This window comes from Talpa europaea (assembly GCF_964194135.1).
Source record: "Talpa europaea genome assembly, chromosome: 3".
Taxonomy (NCBI): Eukaryota; Metazoa; Chordata; class Mammalia; order Eulipotyphla; family Talpidae; genus Talpa; species Talpa europaea.
Window position 1 is genome coordinate 116,197,947 of NC_140069.1, and position 19,483 is coordinate 116,217,429.

General features: G+C 37.4%; 1 protein-coding gene across 1 annotated transcript; it reads left to right on the forward strand.

The window, feature by feature from the left end:
- Window positions 1–3,005: 3,005 nt before the first annotated feature.
- Window positions 3,006–15,252, forward strand: PSMC2 (proteasome 26S subunit, ATPase 2; the record flags this gene model as incomplete). The annotated part of the gene is made up of 12 exons (XM_084230176.1): window positions 3,006–3,075; window positions 5,106–5,143; window positions 6,056–6,137; window positions 6,818–6,917; window positions 10,234–10,365; window positions 10,971–11,043; window positions 11,396–11,491; window positions 12,123–12,287; window positions 13,050–13,137; window positions 14,614–14,816; window positions 14,911–15,007; window positions 15,095–15,252. 12 exons carry the CDS (start codon window positions 3,006–3,008, stop codon window positions 15,250–15,252), a joined length of 1,302 nt encoding a protein of 433 aa, XP_084086302.1.
- Window positions 15,253–19,483: the final 4,231 nt, after the last annotated feature.

Here is a 19,483-nt window from a genome sequence, read left to right on the forward strand (position 1 = left end):
GTGGGTCCCCACTGGAAGATGCTTTAGACTTGTGGCAGGCCTTGGGGCCTTGCTCTGGGCCAATCCCATATGGATGGACTTTTACCCACGAGGGGACGGGTAACTTTGGGTGCTTCATTTAGAAACTAGACTCTTGGCCTTACCTGTATTGTTTCCTAGTTTTATTAAAGTTCCTTCCCATTAAAGTCTCATATGTTTTGTGTTGATGCGGCGGATGGCAGAACCCATTTAGAATAGGCAGGTTTGCGGGATTTGGGCTGTCCCTCTCCCTGTCCTATAACAATTTCAAAAACCAAACTAATCATCTCCCAACTCATTTCTTTATTAGCAATCACTATTAAAACAGACTCTATAGTGCAAAGTAGCCTGAGTCCACTTTCTTAATATTAATGATTTTTTTTATCTCACCTCCCCCATTCATGCCATCATCATCTCGAAGGTCATAAAGGTGCTGATTTTTTTCTTTAAAGATTTATTTATTTATTACAAGCACTGGGTACAGTCAGAAGTGTGGGAGGGTGAGAGAATTCACCAGAGCCAGAGCGGGGAGCAGAACAGGCAGAATGACGAAATACACTGCTGAGGGGAGCAGCGGGCGGCAGGAGAGGTCTGCGCGCCATGTGGGACCCTCGCCAGGGGCCGGGGATCGAACCGAGGCTGCAGAGGCTGCGGGCAGCTTTGTAACCCAGCGCTCAACCGCTGCGCCACCGGGGAAGCCCGATGCTGATTTTTTAATTGCAGTAAAATACACATAAAATTAAATAATCACCTTAATCATTTTTAAATGTATAATGCAGAAGTGTTAAGTACATTCATTGGGGGGTGGGGTGGGGTGGGGCAAAAAGTCTCCAGAACACTTTTTATCTTGCAAAATTGAAACTTTTTAACCATTAAATAACTCCCCATTTGTATATTCTCCTACCCTGCGCACTACCATTTACTTTCTGTTTCTATGAACTTGACAACTCTACATATCTCATGTAAGTGGAATCACACAGTTGATTATTTTTTTTTAAACTGGCTAATTAATTTGGCATAACATCCTCAAACTTTAGTATGTATTAGAATTTCTTTACTTTTATTTTTTTTATTATTTATTCTTTACTTTTAAAGACAGATTATTATTCCATCATATGTATATTTTGCTTATTCATTCATGTGTCTATGGGTTGCTTCCACAATTTCATTATTGTGATTAACACTGCTATGAATGTGGATGTACAAGTATCTCTTTGAGGCCCTTATTCCAATTCTTTTGGGTATATACCCAGAAGTGGATTTGCTAAGTCATGTGTTGATTCAATTTTTAATTTCTTGAGGAACTATCATACTATTCTCCATAGTGGTTACATCATTTTCTAGTACCACCACCATGCACAAGATTTCCACTTTTCCACATCCTCAAAGGCATTTGTTTCTCTCTTTTTTTAAAATCACTTTTTAAAAAAGATTTATTTTTATTTATAATTACAACAACTGGGGCATAGGCCAGAGGTGTGGGAGATGAAAGGATTCACCAGAAACAGAGCAGGGAACAGAACAGGAAGATAGACCAAAGCACGCTGCTGAGGGGAGCAGTGGGCGAGTCAGGAGAGGTCTGCTGCGTCACGTGGTTAATTCCCTAGCCAGGGATCGAACTCGCACTGCAGAGGCTGCAGACTGTTTCAAAGCGCTATGCTCAACCCCTTGCGCCACCAGAGGAGGCCCTCTTTTTTTCCTTTTAATAGTAACCATCCCAACTGGTTTTATTTGTATTTTTCTAATGACTAGGGATGCTTAACATTTTTCATGTGCTTGTTGGCCATTTGCATGCCCTCTGTGGAGCACTATTCTTTCCTCTATTCCCCACTCCTCAATCCCCATTTTTCAAATTGTGTTTCCTTATTGTCGAGGTGTATATTTAGGATGTCACCTCCTTATTCGATATAACTCACAATATTTTCTTTTCTTTTTTTTTTTTAAAAGATTTATTTATTTATTTATTTATTTATTTATTTATTTATACAAGCACTGGGTACAGTCAGAAGCACGGGAGGGTGAGAGAATTCACCAGAGCCAGAGCGGGGAGCAGAGCAGGAAGAAGGACCGAAGTACACTGCTGAGGGGAGCAGCGGGCGGCAGGAGAGGTCTGTGCGCCATGTGGGACCCTCCTCCGGTGGCCGGGGAGCAGCCGGGGATCGAACCAGTGCCACAGAGGCCGCGGGCAGCTTCGCAACCCAGTGCTCAACCGCTGAGCCACCGGGGAGGCCCAATATTTTCTTTTTTTTTTAAAGATTTATTTATTTATTTGTTTATACATGCACTGGGTACAGTCAGAAGTGCTGGAGGGTGAGAGAATTCACCAGAGCCAGAGCAGGGAGCAGAGCAGGCAGAAGGACCGAAGTACACTGCTGAGGGGAGCAGCGGGCGGCAGGAGAGGTCTGCGCGCCATGTGGGACCCTCCTCTGGTGGCCGGGGAGCAGCCGGGAATTGAACCGGTGCTGCAGAGGCTGCGCGCAGGTTCGCAACCCAGCGCTCAACCGCCGCGCCACCGGGGAGGCCCAACTCACAATATTTTCTTCTGTAAATTCCTTATTCCCGTTAACCTCAGACTGACCTTCACTCTATTTTTAAGTCTAGCCTTTACTTGTTCCATCTCTAATATGCTAGATACTTGACACTCTCAACCCCTCCACAACCCAGCGACGAAAAGGGGAGAGATTAAAGCAAGTAAACTAGTTACTAAGAGTGTATAGTCAACAAATGACTAAACGGGGATTTATATCCAACGGTCGAGCCAGGGATGGTCTGGAAAATTGTTTTGGTAAAGGGCCAGGGCACTGACAGGACCTTCTCACAGGAATTCTTCCTACTCTCCACACAGCGCTCTCTGCCGCCCCTAGCGGCGTAACGGAACCCACGGAACCCGGCTCTGCTTCCGGTGGGGAGGCAGAAGGCCCCGGACCACCGGAACCCGGGAAGGTGCTGTGTAATCACTGAGGTGCCGGAGCTCTTGGTCGGCCAAAATGCCGGATTACCTCGGTGCGGATCAGCGGAAAACCAAAGAAGATGAAAAAGACGACAAGCCCATCCGAGGTCAGTTGCCATAGGCAGGATTTCGGGCCCGCGGCAGGACTACACTTGGTCCTGGATGGGGAGGCTTGATTCGTGCCCCAAGCAGGGCGCTGAGGCCCTTTTGTGCCCCTAGTGATTTATAGTCTGGGATTATAGCCGTGGTAGCCTACGTGCCTTCTTTGCCTACCTCATCCTACTCCAAGTCCTCTATTCATCCCCCTCGGATCGAAATTTTTACTGATAGTTAGCACTGAGACGTCACGCACCCTGCTTGGCCTTTCAGGCCTCGAAAACTTTCTGTATGGCGGTACTCGGTCACCTGGGTCTTGTTTTCTCTTCTCCTCCCTCTGAAGTGTGACAGGTTGGAGCTATCTCTGTGTTGGCCAGATCCTGAGACACGGTTTTTTAAAAACAACATTTCTTTGATTAGATAATGCATTGTCATGATTCAAAACTAAAAAGCGAGAGAAAACAGATTGATTAGTGTCTTATTGATCTAAGTGACCCATTTATCTGCGGAGGCAGCTAATGTCGACATTTTGCGTTTTCTCTCTATTTTCTATGTATATACAAGCAATTTTGCTTATACAGTTTCCTTTTTACATAAATGTAGCATGCTGCACATCTTTTTTTTTTTCAATCTTAATGTATTTTAGGGAAAAGTTCATAGTCTATAGCTCACACATGCGTAGTATCCTACTTTCTTGGGTGTACAATAATGTAAGTAATAATCATTATTGATGGACATTTAGATTTCTTCCAGCCTGTTGAATGTTAGAGAGCAACAAATGCTGTTGTTCATATACCTTTTATCACATGCACAAACAAGCAGCAGGTAAATTTTAGAAATGGGGCCACAATTTTGGTAGTGCCAAATTATTCTCTGTAGAGCCAACACTTGACACCTTTACCCACAGTGCGTGAGTTATGCATGCCATTTACATACATTGCTTCTTACATTAGCCCCTTTTGTAGTCTCATCTCTATGCTGTTTCCTTTTTTTTCTATTCTAGGGTATTTAAAAACATTCTTGGTCCCAGCCCCCCCATCTTTTCTCTTTATTCTTTTTTTTTTTTTTAATATTTATTTATTTATTTATACAAGCACTGGGTACAGTCAGAAGCGCAGGAGGGTGACAGAATTCACCAGAGCCAGAGTGGGGAACAGAACAGGCAGACTTGAAGAGGTACACTGCTGAGGGGAGCAGCGGGCGGCAGGAGAGGTCTGCGCGCCATGTGGGACCCTCGCCCGGAGGCCGGGGATCGAACCGGTGCTGCAGAGGCCGCGAGCAGCTTCGCAACCCAGCGCTCAACCGCTGTGCCACCGGGGAGGCCCTTTTCTCTTATTCTTACCTTCCTAAACAATTTCAACCACTCTTTCTCTTCCATTTCCCCCAAAGAAAGAACATTTTTCTCTTTACTTTCACCCTGTTCTCTCTCTTGAAAGTTTTTTTAAGACACTGCAAACCTCAGTTATTCAGACACCTAGTGGAAAATTTAGTCACAGGAATTTAATATTTGCTTTGTGTATTTCTCTGGGTATGTTATTTTTGGAATGTATTCATAAATGTTTCTTTTGAAAAGTTATGACTAATGTGTATAGAATTTTACGTGCTTTAATCCATATCCTGTTTGATCTTTACAGCAACAAGGAGGGTATATTTAGTACCATTTGTATTTTTCAGATGAGAAAATTGATACTCAGAGAGATTAAATGGTTTCTGCAAGATTACTTAGAAAATGCTAGGATGAGCTTGCTAGGATTAGTGTGCAGGTGGTTTTGGTTCTAAATCTGTTGATTCAGGTCCCTCTTTTTGTTGTGTTACATCACTTCGATACTCTTTAACTGTGGTGCTTTTTTAATCCATCTTCACCCGATTAAAGGCTTCTGAGTCCAGGGATTATTTGATATTTATATTACATCATTACAGCTTTTTACAATTTTTCTCACTTGATGAATGTAATTTGAATTAAACAGAAAATACTTGTTGGCTCTAGGTTTTTTTTTTTTTTTTTTTTTTTGTTCTCATCTGTAATCTCTTTTTTTTTTAGCCCTGGATGAGGGGGATATTGCCTTGCTGAAAACTTATGTAAGTAATTTTAATGTCTATAAAATATTGGTGTTTTTTTTATTTGAAATAACTGTTGGTATTTTCCTCCCAAAATAAGTAGAGAATTTCTAGCAGTTTAAAGTAATCTTCATTGAAAAAAAAAAGACCTATCTAAAGTTTTTATCTAGACTAGATCAGAGAATATTAAATGTGTTTTAATATTTAAATATTAAATATATTAAATATCAAATAATATTTTATTAAATATTAAATTACAAAAGCTACAAAAGTACTATATAAACTTCTAGGTTTTTTGTAGTATTTGTAATCAAAGTGTGGTATTATAGTGAAAGATAGTTGAAAGAATTTATAGAAATGTTTATTATATTTAAAATGTATGTAACTGAATTAAGTCTGAAATGGAAAATTTCAGTGCATAGAAATGGGCTGGAGTTTTGGATAATCCACTCATGATTTTCATTCATTTTTTTTTTTTAAAGATTTATTTATTTATACAAGAACTGGGGTACAGGCCAGATGTGCGGGAGGGTGAGCAGATTCACCAGAGACAGAGCGGGGAACAGAACAGGCAAACTGATGAAATACACTGCTGAGGGGAGCAGCGGGCGAGACAGGGAAGGTCTGCTGCGCCATGTGGGTTTCTTCCTGGCTGGCCAGGATTGAACCAGTGCTGCAGAGGCTGCAGATAGCTTCACAGTGCAGCAGTCAACTGCCTGTGCCACCAGGGAGGCCCTTTCATTCATTATTTTATATAAAGGTGCATTGTCTGTCTTGGGAATATTGGTTCAGGAATACTTCTGAAAATGATAGTCTTTCACTTTACAAGTTTTGGGACAATAATAGCTATTACGGTTGTAATTTAAGATTTTACCTGTGTTTAATAAATTGTTGCTATCCTGCTGTTTAATTAAACTGATTTTTATCTTCTAGGGTCAGAGTACTTACTCTAGGCAGATCAAGCAGGTTGAAGATGACATTCAACAACTTCTCAAGAAAATTAATGAACTCACCGGTACATATCTTTTTATTCCTGTTCTGTCTCTTTAATTTATCTGTTAATTTTACATCAATGAGTTTAAATACAAAAACTTTTTCATGGACTATAGATTTAAAAAATTCATTATTCTTATCTGTTAAGAAATTTACTCTCATTTAACAATCTCTTTCACTACCTTTTACAACCAAGTTTAATTGCCTATGCAATTAAGAAACATCATCATCTAAGTAAGTAGTGTTTCTATTAGTCAAAACCTAGTTTGGTGAACTCTAAAATGCAAGTCAAAATTTCTTATTAAATAAAGATATGATCTCACGGGTACTGCTTGCAGTAAGTTGGCTATTGCTTAATAATTGGACACTTTTCTTCTTGGGAACTTTCGAGTGGTGAAGCTGTATAATATTTGACCTGCACGAAAAATGTAAAATATAGTGTTAAATTTTGGGTTTGTGCTTTAGGGCAGTTCTCTACCAGGGTGATTTTACTTTATACCCTAACCCTGCAAGTGTTATTTGGCAGCCTTGATTTTCATAACTTGAGGGAGAGGTGGTGCTAGTAGCATCGAGTAGCTGGAGGCTAGAGGTGTTGCTTGCCATCCTGTAATACACAATAAATTATTTAGTCTAAAATGTAAGTAGTACTGAGGCTGTAGGGTAATGCATTACATTTCAGTGAATTTTGTAATCTTTATGCAGGTATTAAAGAGTCTGACACTGGCCTGGCCCCACCTGCACTCTGGGATTTGGCTGCAGATAAGCAAACACTCCAGAGTGAACAGCCTTTGCAGGTTGCAAGGTATGCATAGTGTTCAGTGGAAATTTATTTTTACCTGTATGCGCAGGAACTTTTTAGTCTTGGGGATAATACAATAGTTCATAAACAATTTCCACTCATTCCAAGTAAATACACTACAAAGGTATTGGGATTAAACTATATGTCTTATACAGTTATTCAAGAAATAAGTGAAGATTTAGTCATAAAAGATCCAAATAACATAGAAAGATGCACAAATATGAAAACCTTCCTTCTTCGGACATAACTACTGAAAATGCTTTGGTCTTCTTTTTTTTTTTTTTTTTTTAAAGATTTATTTATTTATTTGTTTGTTTGTTTATTTATACAAGCACTGGGCACAGTCAGAAGCACGGGAGGGTGAGAGAATTCACCAGAGCCAGAGCGGGGAGCAGAGCAGGCAAAAGGACCGAAGCACACTGCTGAGGGGAGCAGCAGGCGACAGGAGAGGTCTGCGCGCCATGTGGGACCCTCCTTCGGTGGCTGGGGAGCAGCTGGGGGTCGAATTGGCGCTGCAGAGGCTGCAGGCAGCTTCACAACCCAGCACTCAACTGCTGCGCCACCGGGGAGGCCTGCTTTGGTCTTCTTAATTCTCCTGTATACTTACATATATATTTCCATGCAAAGAAACATATCCTGATTTGTTTGATAGAAATAACTACATGTTTTGGGCCTCCCTGGTGGCGCAAGGGGTTATAAGCACAGCACTTTGAAGCAGTCTGCAGCCTCTGCAGCATGAGTTCAGTCCCTGGCACATGGCTCAGCAGACCTCTCCTGTCTCTCCTGCTGCTCCCCTCAGCAGTGTATTTCAGCCTGTTCTGTTCCCCACTCTGGTACTAGTGAATCCTCCCTCTATCCCCACCTCTGACCTGTACTCCAGCTCTTGTATGCATAAATAAATAAGTCTTTTTAAAAAAATCACAAGAAATAACTACATGTTTTAAAGATCTTTCATTATCTTTGATATACATACCTCTTTATTTCTTGTTTTCTCTTATTTTTAAAAAATTACATAATTTTCCACAACTGTTGGACCTCTTGCAATTTCAGTTAGTATATGCAGTGCTACACACCATTCACATTAAATATTTCTTTGTATTTGCATACTTTTCTATAATATAGCTCACTAGAAATAGTATTATGGAGTCAAAAGCATGTATAGTTTTGAAAATCTATTAAAAAAAAGTGGTTTGATCAGTTTATAAGAGGTTTGAAGGGAAATACCTGTTTGATCAATAGAAGATAATGTAATGACTGTTTTCATACTTTCATCATTTGGGTAAAAATTTTTCATTTTAATTTGCATTGTGCTACCATTATGATACCTGCTTTTTTTTTTTTTTTAAAGATTTATTTATTGGCTCTCCCCGGTGGCGCAGCGGTTGAGTGCTGGGTTGCGAAGCTGCCGGCGACCTCTGCGCTGGTTCGATCCCCGGCTGCTCCCCGGCCACCGGAGGAGGGTTCCACATGGTGCGCGGACCTCTCCTGCCGCCCGCTGCTCCCCTCAGCAGTGTACTTTGGTCCTTCTGCCTGCTCTGCTCCCTGCTCTGGCTCTGGTGAATTCTCTCACCCTCCCACGCTTCTGACTGTACCCAGTGCATGTATAAACAAAGAAACAAACAAATAAATAAAACATGCCTCTATAAAAAATAAAAAAAAGGATTTATTTATTTATTTATTTGTGCAAGCAATGGGTACAGTCAGAAGCGCGGGAGGGTGAGAGAATTCACCAGAGCCAGAGCGGGGAACAGAGCAGGCAGAGGGACTGAGGTACACTGCTGAGGGGAGCAGCGGGCAGCAGGAGAGGTCTGCGCGCTATGTGGGATCCTTCTCCGGTGGCTGGGGAGCAGCCGGGGATCGAACCGGCGCTGCAGAGGCTGTGGGCAGCTTCGCGACCCAGCGCTCAACCGCTGCGCCACCTGGGAGGCCCCCTATGATATCTACTTATATTTATTATGCATTTGTATTTCTGTGTCATACTGTGTTCTATTGGTTTGTTTCTTGATAACTTTTAGGAGCACTTCATAAATTGTTCATATCAATCTTTTCTTAAATATGCTACACATATTTTCCCCAGTCTTTTTAACTTCTGGGTATCTTTTGTCGTACTAATGTTTTAAATTTTAGGTGGTGAATAAAATATACCTTTTGGTTTTAATATTGCTTAAAAGACTTAAAAGATTACAAACATATTCTTACATGTTCTAGTCTAATCCTTGAAAATTTTGTTTTAATTTTACCTTTTTAATACAGATAAAGGGCATTTTTCTTTCTACTTATCCTTCTTTTTCTCCTTTTTTCTATTTTTCTTTTCTTTACTAGTTTTTTAGTTTTATCATAGTCTTAGTGCATTAGTTCTATAACAGCTGTCTTTCCTAACTCCTTTTCCTCAGAGACACCATTTTTAAATTTTTTAGCTGATTATTTTGGTTTTTACATTCACATTTCTAATGGATAGTGCTGTCTTATAGATTGCTTCTCAATCTTACTTAGTTTTAGGTATTACCTATTAAGTTAACCACCATGAAAAATGACGACTGTTTTCTTTCTCTGCCTCCACCCCAAAGACTTACCCTTTATTTTGTTTTTAGCTCTGTCTAGATGAACACTTCAGAGACTAATTTGTATCTCTTTATATTTGTTGCTACAGCTTATGCAGCAGCTTTCTAACATGACTTGTTTTTTGTTTTTGTTTTTCATTAGAGGACAGATAGTAGAGAAGAGGAAAGACAGTAGACTGTTTTCTACTCTATGTACATGGCATACAAATTTGAGTTCATGTCACACAGAAAATGAATACATTTAAGTTAAAAATCAAGAGACATTTTCATCTCTTAGGTAGAGTGAAAACCTGGTGTCACATACAGTGATGTGGGTGACCGTAAAAATAGCAACATTAAAAATGGATTTGAAGTGCAAACTCTGCAAAGAATGAAAGTATTTATTTACTTGATGTAAGACAAGATACTGTCTTACAGGGAAGATCAAAAGGAGAGTAACCTGAGATATAGAAGTGTATCACTAGAAAAGGAATCTAATTATGAACATCAAAAATTAGAGAACTTCTTAGTGTTAAACTCTTTGGGTTTCCTTTTCTTGCATACTGTATCTTAAAAACTTCATGGCTTTGCTAAAGTTGAGTGGACCCTTGGGATTGAACATATTCTGTTAGAAAGGGATCTTTAACAGTGACCCAGTTTGAGTGTTCTAGTTTACACCCGCTCAAGACTATATTGCAGCCCAGGAGAGAATCTAGTTACTTGAATTCATTATTAGTGGGTTAGGTTCCTTACTCTAATCAAGCCTTTTGCTTTGTTAGGTGTACAAAGATAATCAATGCTGATTCAGAAGATCCGAAGTACATTATCAACGTGAAGCAGTTTGCCAAGTTTGTGGTAGACCTCAGTGATCAGGTAGCACCTACTGACATTGAAGAAGGGATGAGAGTTGGGTAAGTTTTCTATTTACAATATATACTCTTCTTTCATTAAAGATACCATGTCACATTCATGGCCTTGACTTTCTTTTGAATGAATAAACTGAGTGCCATGAATACCAAGAGATAATAAGCTAGTAGAGTATGACAGCTGACCGTCCTTTCTTCTTCATCTGTTTCCTGACCTTCCACTGGCCTCTTTTTCCCATCCTCTAGTATAGCTTTTTATGAATGTCTTTGGATATCATAATCAAAGTTCATTGCAGAACTTTAGAGTTGTGTTTGCGAGTCGATTTAAGGTAACATGGTGTAGAGGGAGGAAGCATTTGCTCTAGTTATGAGAATATAGTTAATGGATAGAGAATACATAATAATTCACTCAGTAAATTTTTTAATTCCTCTCCTCTCTGCAAGGTCAGTGGTTTCTTGTATAGCTTCTTTGCCAGTGGAGGCTGGTGGTTTAGTGTCCTGAGTTTAAAGCTCTCTTTGTATTTCTTTCTATAATTGTAAGGGACTCTGTACCTGTTGCTTGTTTAAAGTATATTTTTGAAAATAAAACACTAACAAACATTTTGAACACTTAAGGAATGTGTTAGTGAGTATCTTTTTTACTTCCTTAGTGTGGACAGAAATAAGTATCAAATTCACATTCCACTGCCTCCTAAGATTGATCCAACAGTTACCATGATGCAGGTAAGAAACTATGGGAGAGAAAAGGAATAGGTTAACTGTTAATTGCATCTTCTAAAAAAGTTTTAAAACTTTTAGCTAGTAAATGTTAATTATGAGCATGTTGCCAAAATTTTGTAAACAATTTTTCTGATGAGAATTTATCAGTCTTCTATTTTACTAATCTATCTGTCATAACAAGTAATATAGCAAATAGTCCTAGGACACTGGTCAATATATGTCACTTATATTAAAATTCTTACTTGCTACAAGTCTGGTTTTTCTTTTAGGGTATAGGGTCTCTACTGGAGAGATCATTTGGACTATAATTGAAAATCCTATGGTTGTATGTGATATATTTTCATCCCTGTCTTAGGTGGAAGAAAAACCTGATGTCACATATAGTGACGTGGGTGGTTGTAAGGAACAGATTGAGAAACTTCGAGAAGTAGTTGAAACCCCACTACTTCATGTAAGTGGTTGAGCCTGTTGCATTTGAAATTTCTTTGTATAAATCTGTGTCTTTTGTGTACTGAACACTGAATTTGTTGACATAATATAAAGCTTTTAAATTTTTATATTTTTCTTAAATTTTTCAGGGGAAGAGGTATGGAGAGTTGATTAGTTATAGAGAGAAAGCCAAAGGACCGAGTGGTCTAGCCTGTTAATAAAAGAACTCTGTTTTTTAGAGGGATAAAGGAGGTTTAAGTGTTAGAAGTATGTTAAAATATGCTAGAGGTTATTATAGAAGAAATGTGTTTTAATGCTATCATGAAGAGATGAGTTTAGATTCCTACTAATCTTAGGAAGATAATGGATACTGGGAGATTAACTGTCAGATAATGCTTTTTTTTTAAACACTAATTTTTAAACTTTGTTTAAAGTTTTAATTTTGGGCGGTAGAAATAGAAATCTTTCAAAGCCAGTTAGTCTTTATTGACTGACTGTATATTGCTAACTCTAGTTTAGATCTTATGTCTTAGAGTAAAATTCTTATTTGGATAAAATACATATTGTGGAACTAATAATTTCAAATATATTGATATCGAAGTATTTTTATTATATAGAAGTACTAAGTGTAAAATTTTATGTCTCCATAACAGCCAGAGAGGTTTGTTAACCTTGGCATTGAGCCCCCCAAGGGTGTGCTGCTGTTTGGTCCACCAGGCACAGGCAAAACACTCTGTGCTCGGGCAGTTGCTAATAGGACGGATGCTTGCTTCATTCGAGTTATTGGATCTGAACTTGTACAGAAATACGTTGGTGAGGTAAAGTAAATTGGTCACAGAGAAGATGTAACTCTCCCCATGCTGCAGTGTTTCATCTAACTCCCCTACTAAGCTCCTGGGGTAAAGGAAGAACATGATTATATGTCTTTTTCTACCACATGGCAGAAATGAGACCTAAGGGTCCTCCACTTGTGTATGTTAGTTATTTTACAAGCAGTTAGGGCTAATTGGACAGGTTTGAGTCAGATTGTTAATTATTTTTTCAATAAAATCTTTTTTTTTATAATTTTTTTTTTTTTTATAGAGGCATGTTTTTATTTATTTGTTTGTTTGTTTGTTTTTTGTGTATACAAGCACTGGGTACAGTCAGAAGCACGGGAGGGTGAGAGAATTCACCAGAGCCAGAGCGGGGAGCAGAGCAGGCAGAAGGACCGAAGTACACTGCTGAGGGGAGCAGCGGGCGGCAGGAGAGGTCTGCGCGCCATGTGGGACCCTCCTCTGGTGGCCGGGGAGCAGCCGGGGATCGAACCGGCGCCTCAGAGGCTGCAGGCAGCTTCGCAACCCAGCGCTCAACCGCTGAGCCACCGGGGAGGCCCAATAAAATCTTTTTTTTAAGAAAACAAACTATGTAGCTCTATGAAAAATTTATAAAACATGGGTGACATTAAAATGACTATCTACATTGAAAGATTAAGTCTTGAATTTTAATGGTTGAGAGGCATGTTGAAAAGTTTGAAGCGTAAATCTGTATTTAAAAAATTTTAAACCAATTCTGAATTAACAAATTGTATTTCTCATTAGGGGGCTCGAATGGTTCGTGAGCTCTTTGAAATGGCCAGAACAAAAAAAGCCTGCCTTATCTTCTTTGATGAAATTGATGCTATTGGAGGTATGAATGATATTCTAGAGAACTACATTAAGATTGGGTTTCATCAGAGTTCTAAAGTGTTATATGTAGAGTTCCCTTGATACATTAATCTTGAACAAAATTTTAATGTCAGCTCTATCCTGAGCCTAATAACTGTAGGGATGTGTCATAAAGAGAGAAAGAAAACTTCATTGCAGTTTCTGAAAATCTTTACCTATGTACTTATCTAATTTCATTCACAAGACACATTTTTACACTTTAACAACTCCTCAATTAGGATGTAGCTTCAGATAATATAAGAAAGCACTGGAACATAGTTTGTGGTTTTTTTATAAAGTGTACATAAAATTAATATTTGGCTTCATAGATTTGGTGAAATACACTATTATTACCTGTGTGATGTAAGTAAGTTATTTTAACTAACTCTGAACTTACAAAGGAAAGAACTCCTGTCTTGTTTTTCTTGGGTTTTGAGGTCAGACTAACATGTTAATAAATGTTATAGACCTTGAAAACTCTAAAATTGTCCAGTAGTCCCAGACTGGTGGTATAGTGAGTAATAATGTAATAGTAATATTCCTTAGTAGCTGAAGAAATGTCATGATGAGGCAGTTATTTAATTAACTTTGTGACAAAAATGACTTGAAAACATAGCAGACCTTGATAGACTGGAGATGGTTAGGTTACCTTGTCTTGCTTTTAGACTGGATGAGTAATGTTGGGTTTGTTAATGTTTTCAAGGCCACAGTATATTGTTGCAATGTGACAAATTATTTTTATGGTGTTGTTAGAATAGGCCTTATGATATCATGATGCTCTGAAGCTGTGGTTTCCAAAGTAGATTGTGTATAAAACAGATGGTTTTCTTTGTATTTAATCACATTTAAAAAATTTCTTGTTGTGTGTTTTAAAATACACTCAGTACACTAATGCAATATTATGTATTTATATGATTTAAAAAATGAAAATGTATATTTGGAGGGTGTTTTTGCCTTTTCGGTTGCAGTGAGAGGCTAACATGAACCTAGAATACTCTTAATATGTAAAAATCAATATAGTAAGCTGTTGTAGTTTTAGTACATTATTAATATAGTCATCATTTTACAGTTTTGAGAAATTCTGAATAATAGTGTCTTGCATGCAAACACCATGATGGAGCTCAAGTTTGCATGTGTTTTATTGCCTACTCAGGTATATATTGTGTGAAGCAAAATGTATTTTTTGCTTCACAAAATTAATTTTCAAAGCAAAAAACCTTAGAGAATTTAAAAAAGGAGCCTATAGTAAATAAACCTATGATGAATCCTTTTGAAAGCAGAAAATCATTTTCTACTTAGATTTTTGTAAAGTAGTTTGTTCTCTTAGAATTTGCCTAAAAGTGAGACATTTTCTTGTGCTGCATGCAGGACATGATCTGAGATGAGATGTACAGTACTTTCAATTATGCTTAGTGCTACTTTACATGCAAGAGTTTATTTTTTCCTTTTGTGTTCTTAGGGGCTCGTTTTGATGATGGTGCTGGAGGTGACAATGAAGTACAAAGAACTATGTTGGAACTGATCAATCAATTAGATGGTTTTGATCCTCGAGGCAACATTAAAGTGCTAATGGCCACGAACAGACCCGATACTTTGGATCCAGCACTAATGAGGCCAGGGAGATTGGATAGAAAGATTGAATTTAGCTTACCTGATCTAGAGGTGAGAAAATCATTCATTTAAGAAAAGGAATTCTTGAATTTTTTTCCTCCTGTGTTGTTTTTCCATTTTTAACACGTCAATTCCCCTATTTTAGGGTCGGACTCACATTTTTAAGATACATGCTCGTTCAATGAGTGTTGAAAGAGATATCAGATTTGAGTTGTTAGCACGACTGTGTCCAAACAGCACTGGTAAGTTGAAAGGTCTTGCTTAAATTTGCTGGTTTTTCTGGTCAGGCTGCTTTAATTAAGCCTATTAATTTTCTTTTTGTTTGAAAGGTGCTGAGATTAGAAGTGTCTGCACAGAAGCTGGTATGTTTGCCATCAGAGCACGGCGAAAAATTGCTACTGAGAAGGATTTCTTAGAAGCTGTAAATAAGGTTATTAAGTCCTATGCCAAATTCAGTGCTACTCCCCGATACATGACATACAACTAAACCCTGAAGGCTTCATGAAAACACACTTCCTTTAATTGGAATCCAAACCTTATATAGGCTTGTTAATAACCATTTCACACAAAAAATAAATGGTTTCAAAATTGTATGCTTTTCAGATGTCTTTTTCTCTATACTACAATAAAAGCTGATGATATCTATATCATAAAGTGCTTGCTTAAACCATGTATTTCTAGGCATATGCTGGCTGTATGCTGTACATATTTTTCTTTTATCTTTTCTGCAAGATTGGAGCTAATAGATTTTGACTTTATAGATGCAAAAACGTACTTACCTAATTTACTTACAAGAGAACTGGGACTCAAGTGCATCACCTGTACTCCTAACTTTATGTTCTTTTGCCCCCTATCAAAATAGCCTATTTAGGCCCCTGATATAGGTGTTTATGTTCTTTTTTCCCCCATCATGTTGAATAATAAAATTTTGTTCATATTCTTTTAAAATAGAAGTAACTGATGTATTATTTTTTGCTTTTGCATTTGACTTGATTGCAAATTAATCAGGATTACTGATTTTAATGACCAATGAAGTAGTAAAGCAAAAAGAAGTACATATAAACATAATAATCTAATTTGTAAAATCCAGAATTGGCTTTATACAGATACTTATTTTCATTTCATAAATAAATAATTTATAACTCCTGTTAAGACTTATGGTCTACAATGAAGTATTTCTAAATTAAATAAGAATCCTCAACAGATCTCTTTAAATTAATTTCTCATGCGGCCATCAAATCTCTACCCCTGCCCCATACACAATTACCTTTCTCCCTCCTACAAATATTAAGACCCAAGCACAATAAAGAATCTTTTTATTATAGTTCAACATTCATAAGTAATGTAAATAGCAAGAGCTGGATAAATTTTTAATTCACAAAAGAAAATGCTGACAAGATAGAAAATACTGTGTCATATTAAGACACAGTATTTTAATACATTTAAAATACGATTGTTTTCAAGCAGATAATCCATCCATAAAATCCAACCTAATACTCATACTTTACGGATTTTTCATTTTTATGAAATTGATCAGAAAAAATTTTTTTCTAGTCTAGTCTTTCTTGATAGTGCAAACATTTCCAGGTTATGCTTCTAATTAAAGTACACAATTGTTATAGGCTCTGACATTTGTTAGTTACATGACAAAAATCTAACTGCCACAAATCAAATATACAATGAATTAATTGAAAATTTTTGGTGTTTCCAGGCATGTGTTTGAATAACATCAACACTAGATAAGCATGTTTGTGCTTTTTAAAAAAATTTAAATTCACTGGTAATTCTACCTAAAATCTATGGGTATTGATGCATATATATGTTTACACATATATCAGGGCACTGATAAATAAGAATACAGAGATTACAATGCTGTTACAATGAAAAACTTGGTAAACCTTTCTCAAAGGCAAGATGGATTTTTGAGACTCTTAAACTTGATTAAATCCAAGTAAGCAGGCCAGTTACCTTGTACAAAGTCAGCTTTTGAACATTTTCACTGATGTCTGAGCAGTTTCAAAATACCACATGCATTACAGTTGGCTATAAATTTGGAGAATTAGAAAATACTTTTATCAGGTCCCCAACCGTATTATCGAGGATCTAAACATACCAAATCCTCAAGGCATTCCTGAAACATATACTAAAAAGGAAAACAGCACTTTTGTACTCACTAAAGTATACAGACTCACACCAAGAAGTTCTGTTTGATTTTAGAATTAATTTACTATCTTTAAAGGGGCTGAATAATTAAGATGTAAATGCATACCCTTTCCTTCCTTTCCCTTCCTTACCTCCCACACAAGGGCACACCCCACACCTTCCCAAACAAACATCTACCCACTGCAGGGCAGTCTCTGGGTTTGCTGCCCTCTCCATGCATACATAAGGGCAGACTCATTCTCTCAAAAGGTACCTGTGGAGGCAGGCACTTGCACTTTTATGTTACAAAGGATACAGGATACATACAGGATCAAACCATATGGAGTGGACATTTTAAAGGTTACCTGAAAACCATAAAATTAGCTGCTTCCAGGACTTACAAAGGTGTTTCTCTGGGTCCTACTACAGACAAGATGGAGAAACATGATCCTACTATCAGCTGCCTTATGATTATAAAGGGTCAAGATCTATGATATGAATCAGGCTTTTCCCGGGCCCTGGTTTCCAATTGTTTTCAAATTTCATCCATTTGAGAAAGACAAAGGACTTCTGTATGTGGAACCTTCCAGAAAACAGTTTTTGTTTATATGTTGTAAGGTTAGTCCAGTCCCTAAATCTAACTGTGGATCATACCCATTTTGACTTGTAAAACTTGACCAAGTGTCAGGAAAATTTCCACTATATGAAGTAATTCTAAGTAAAACATTCCAGCATTCTTACACATAGAATGTTTTGAAATGCACTCATTCTTAGAGGCATACTAAAACAAAAACAGTTTTCCCTTCAGTGAGATTTAAATGCTTATTTCGTACATAGTAGAATTCTATTAAAAATAGGTTAATTAAAGAACAGAAAAGTTAAATACAGATTACTAAGATTTAGACAATTTTTTTTTTTTATATATATTACTTTCAACCTATCAACAATTAAGACTTGTGTATCTTCTGGGTAAAGCATTTGTTGAAGACTTGTTGCAATGAAGTATAACATTGTTTACAATCCTTAAATTCTACATTAATGGCTGAGATGTATGGGCCCTTTTTATAAAAGTCTAATATAAGCTGAGGTTCTACAAATACATGCTCTTTCAGAAGGCAGTCTATCAGAATGCAGATGTATCTGATCTTGTGTGTGATGATTGCAAAGAAAATAACTGGAATGCACACCTAATTTCATTCTAGATCTAAATAAAGTATTGCTTAGAAAGGAAGGGTCTCATTGAATTAAATTAGTAAAGTCATAGAGAATCCTGGCAGGAGTTAAAGGAAACAAACTACAGAGTTTGGTTTTAAGTAGACCCATGGTTGCTGAGATCTGACCACTTTTTCTCCTGATAGTAATTTGTTCATGAAAACTAAAACAAGAAGTCAAAGAAAACATAACAGAAACAAACTATTAGCAGGAAATCTTAGCAGCAAAGGCTTTAGATGGGTTAGTAAATACTTGTACTTTGATTTAGAATTAGGAATTAGAGCTACAGACTAAGAACCCTCTATAACCAATTAATTGGTCTAAAGGTCCCCCTTCCTTTTGAACATTTCATGTTTCTGTATCAACTATAAGAGTGATTAAAATATGCATTTTACTCATAAGCTTAAAATTGGGTTTGATAAAGATAACACGGATTTCTAAGGAAGGTATTATCAATATATCTAGGAGTTAGCTTTCCTAAGAACATGGTCTTTAATACTACTTCACTATTAGCAACAACAACACTTCTAGGGCCTCCTAGTGGCCACGTTGAAACAACTTGAGCACCAAAAGAACTATGATAGACTGAAATACACCAAAGCTATAAAATTCATGAGCCTGTAAGTAAACCAAAAAGGAAAATATAAAAGAATATAATTTGTCACCATCTATTAGATGAACTGCTTATTTTGAAGTTGATAATTAAGTAATAAAATATTCTACCTGCTTTTCCAGTAAAAACTATTTAAGGATGACCTAATTGCTTAAGTTGAGGAGGGAAAGCCATAGTTTACATTGAAACGTCAACAATAAATGCAGAAGAAATAAGAGAATTAGAAAAAAATCACAAACCTTAATAAAATTACTGATTTATGTAAGGACTACTGATTCAATGTTTAAACTCTTTGGTGAATGACTAATGGGGAACTGAACATTCATTTAATGCCAAAGGGACATCATACAGGTAACTCACAAAGGAGAAAATGTAATGGGGGGGGTGGGTAGGCAATCATGTTAAGCCAGTGATCTATCATAGCATGGTTAATGGAGGTCAACTAAATATCATGTGATTTCTGATGTGATTGCAATTTGAAACGTGCCTCATTTATGATATATTCTAGCAAAAAAAAAGTACTCAAATCCATAAAGTCTTTAGATAGAACTAGGAATGAGTTTTATTTATTTAAATAAATAAAGAACTGTGGTATAGGCCAGAGGTGTGGGCATGGGGGTTGAGAGGATTCACCATAGACAGAGTGGGCAGCAGAACAGGCAGATCTACTGAAATACACTGCTGAGGGGAGCAGCAGGCAAGACAGGAGAGATCTGCTGCACCATGTGTGTCAGCTTCCTGGCCAGGGATT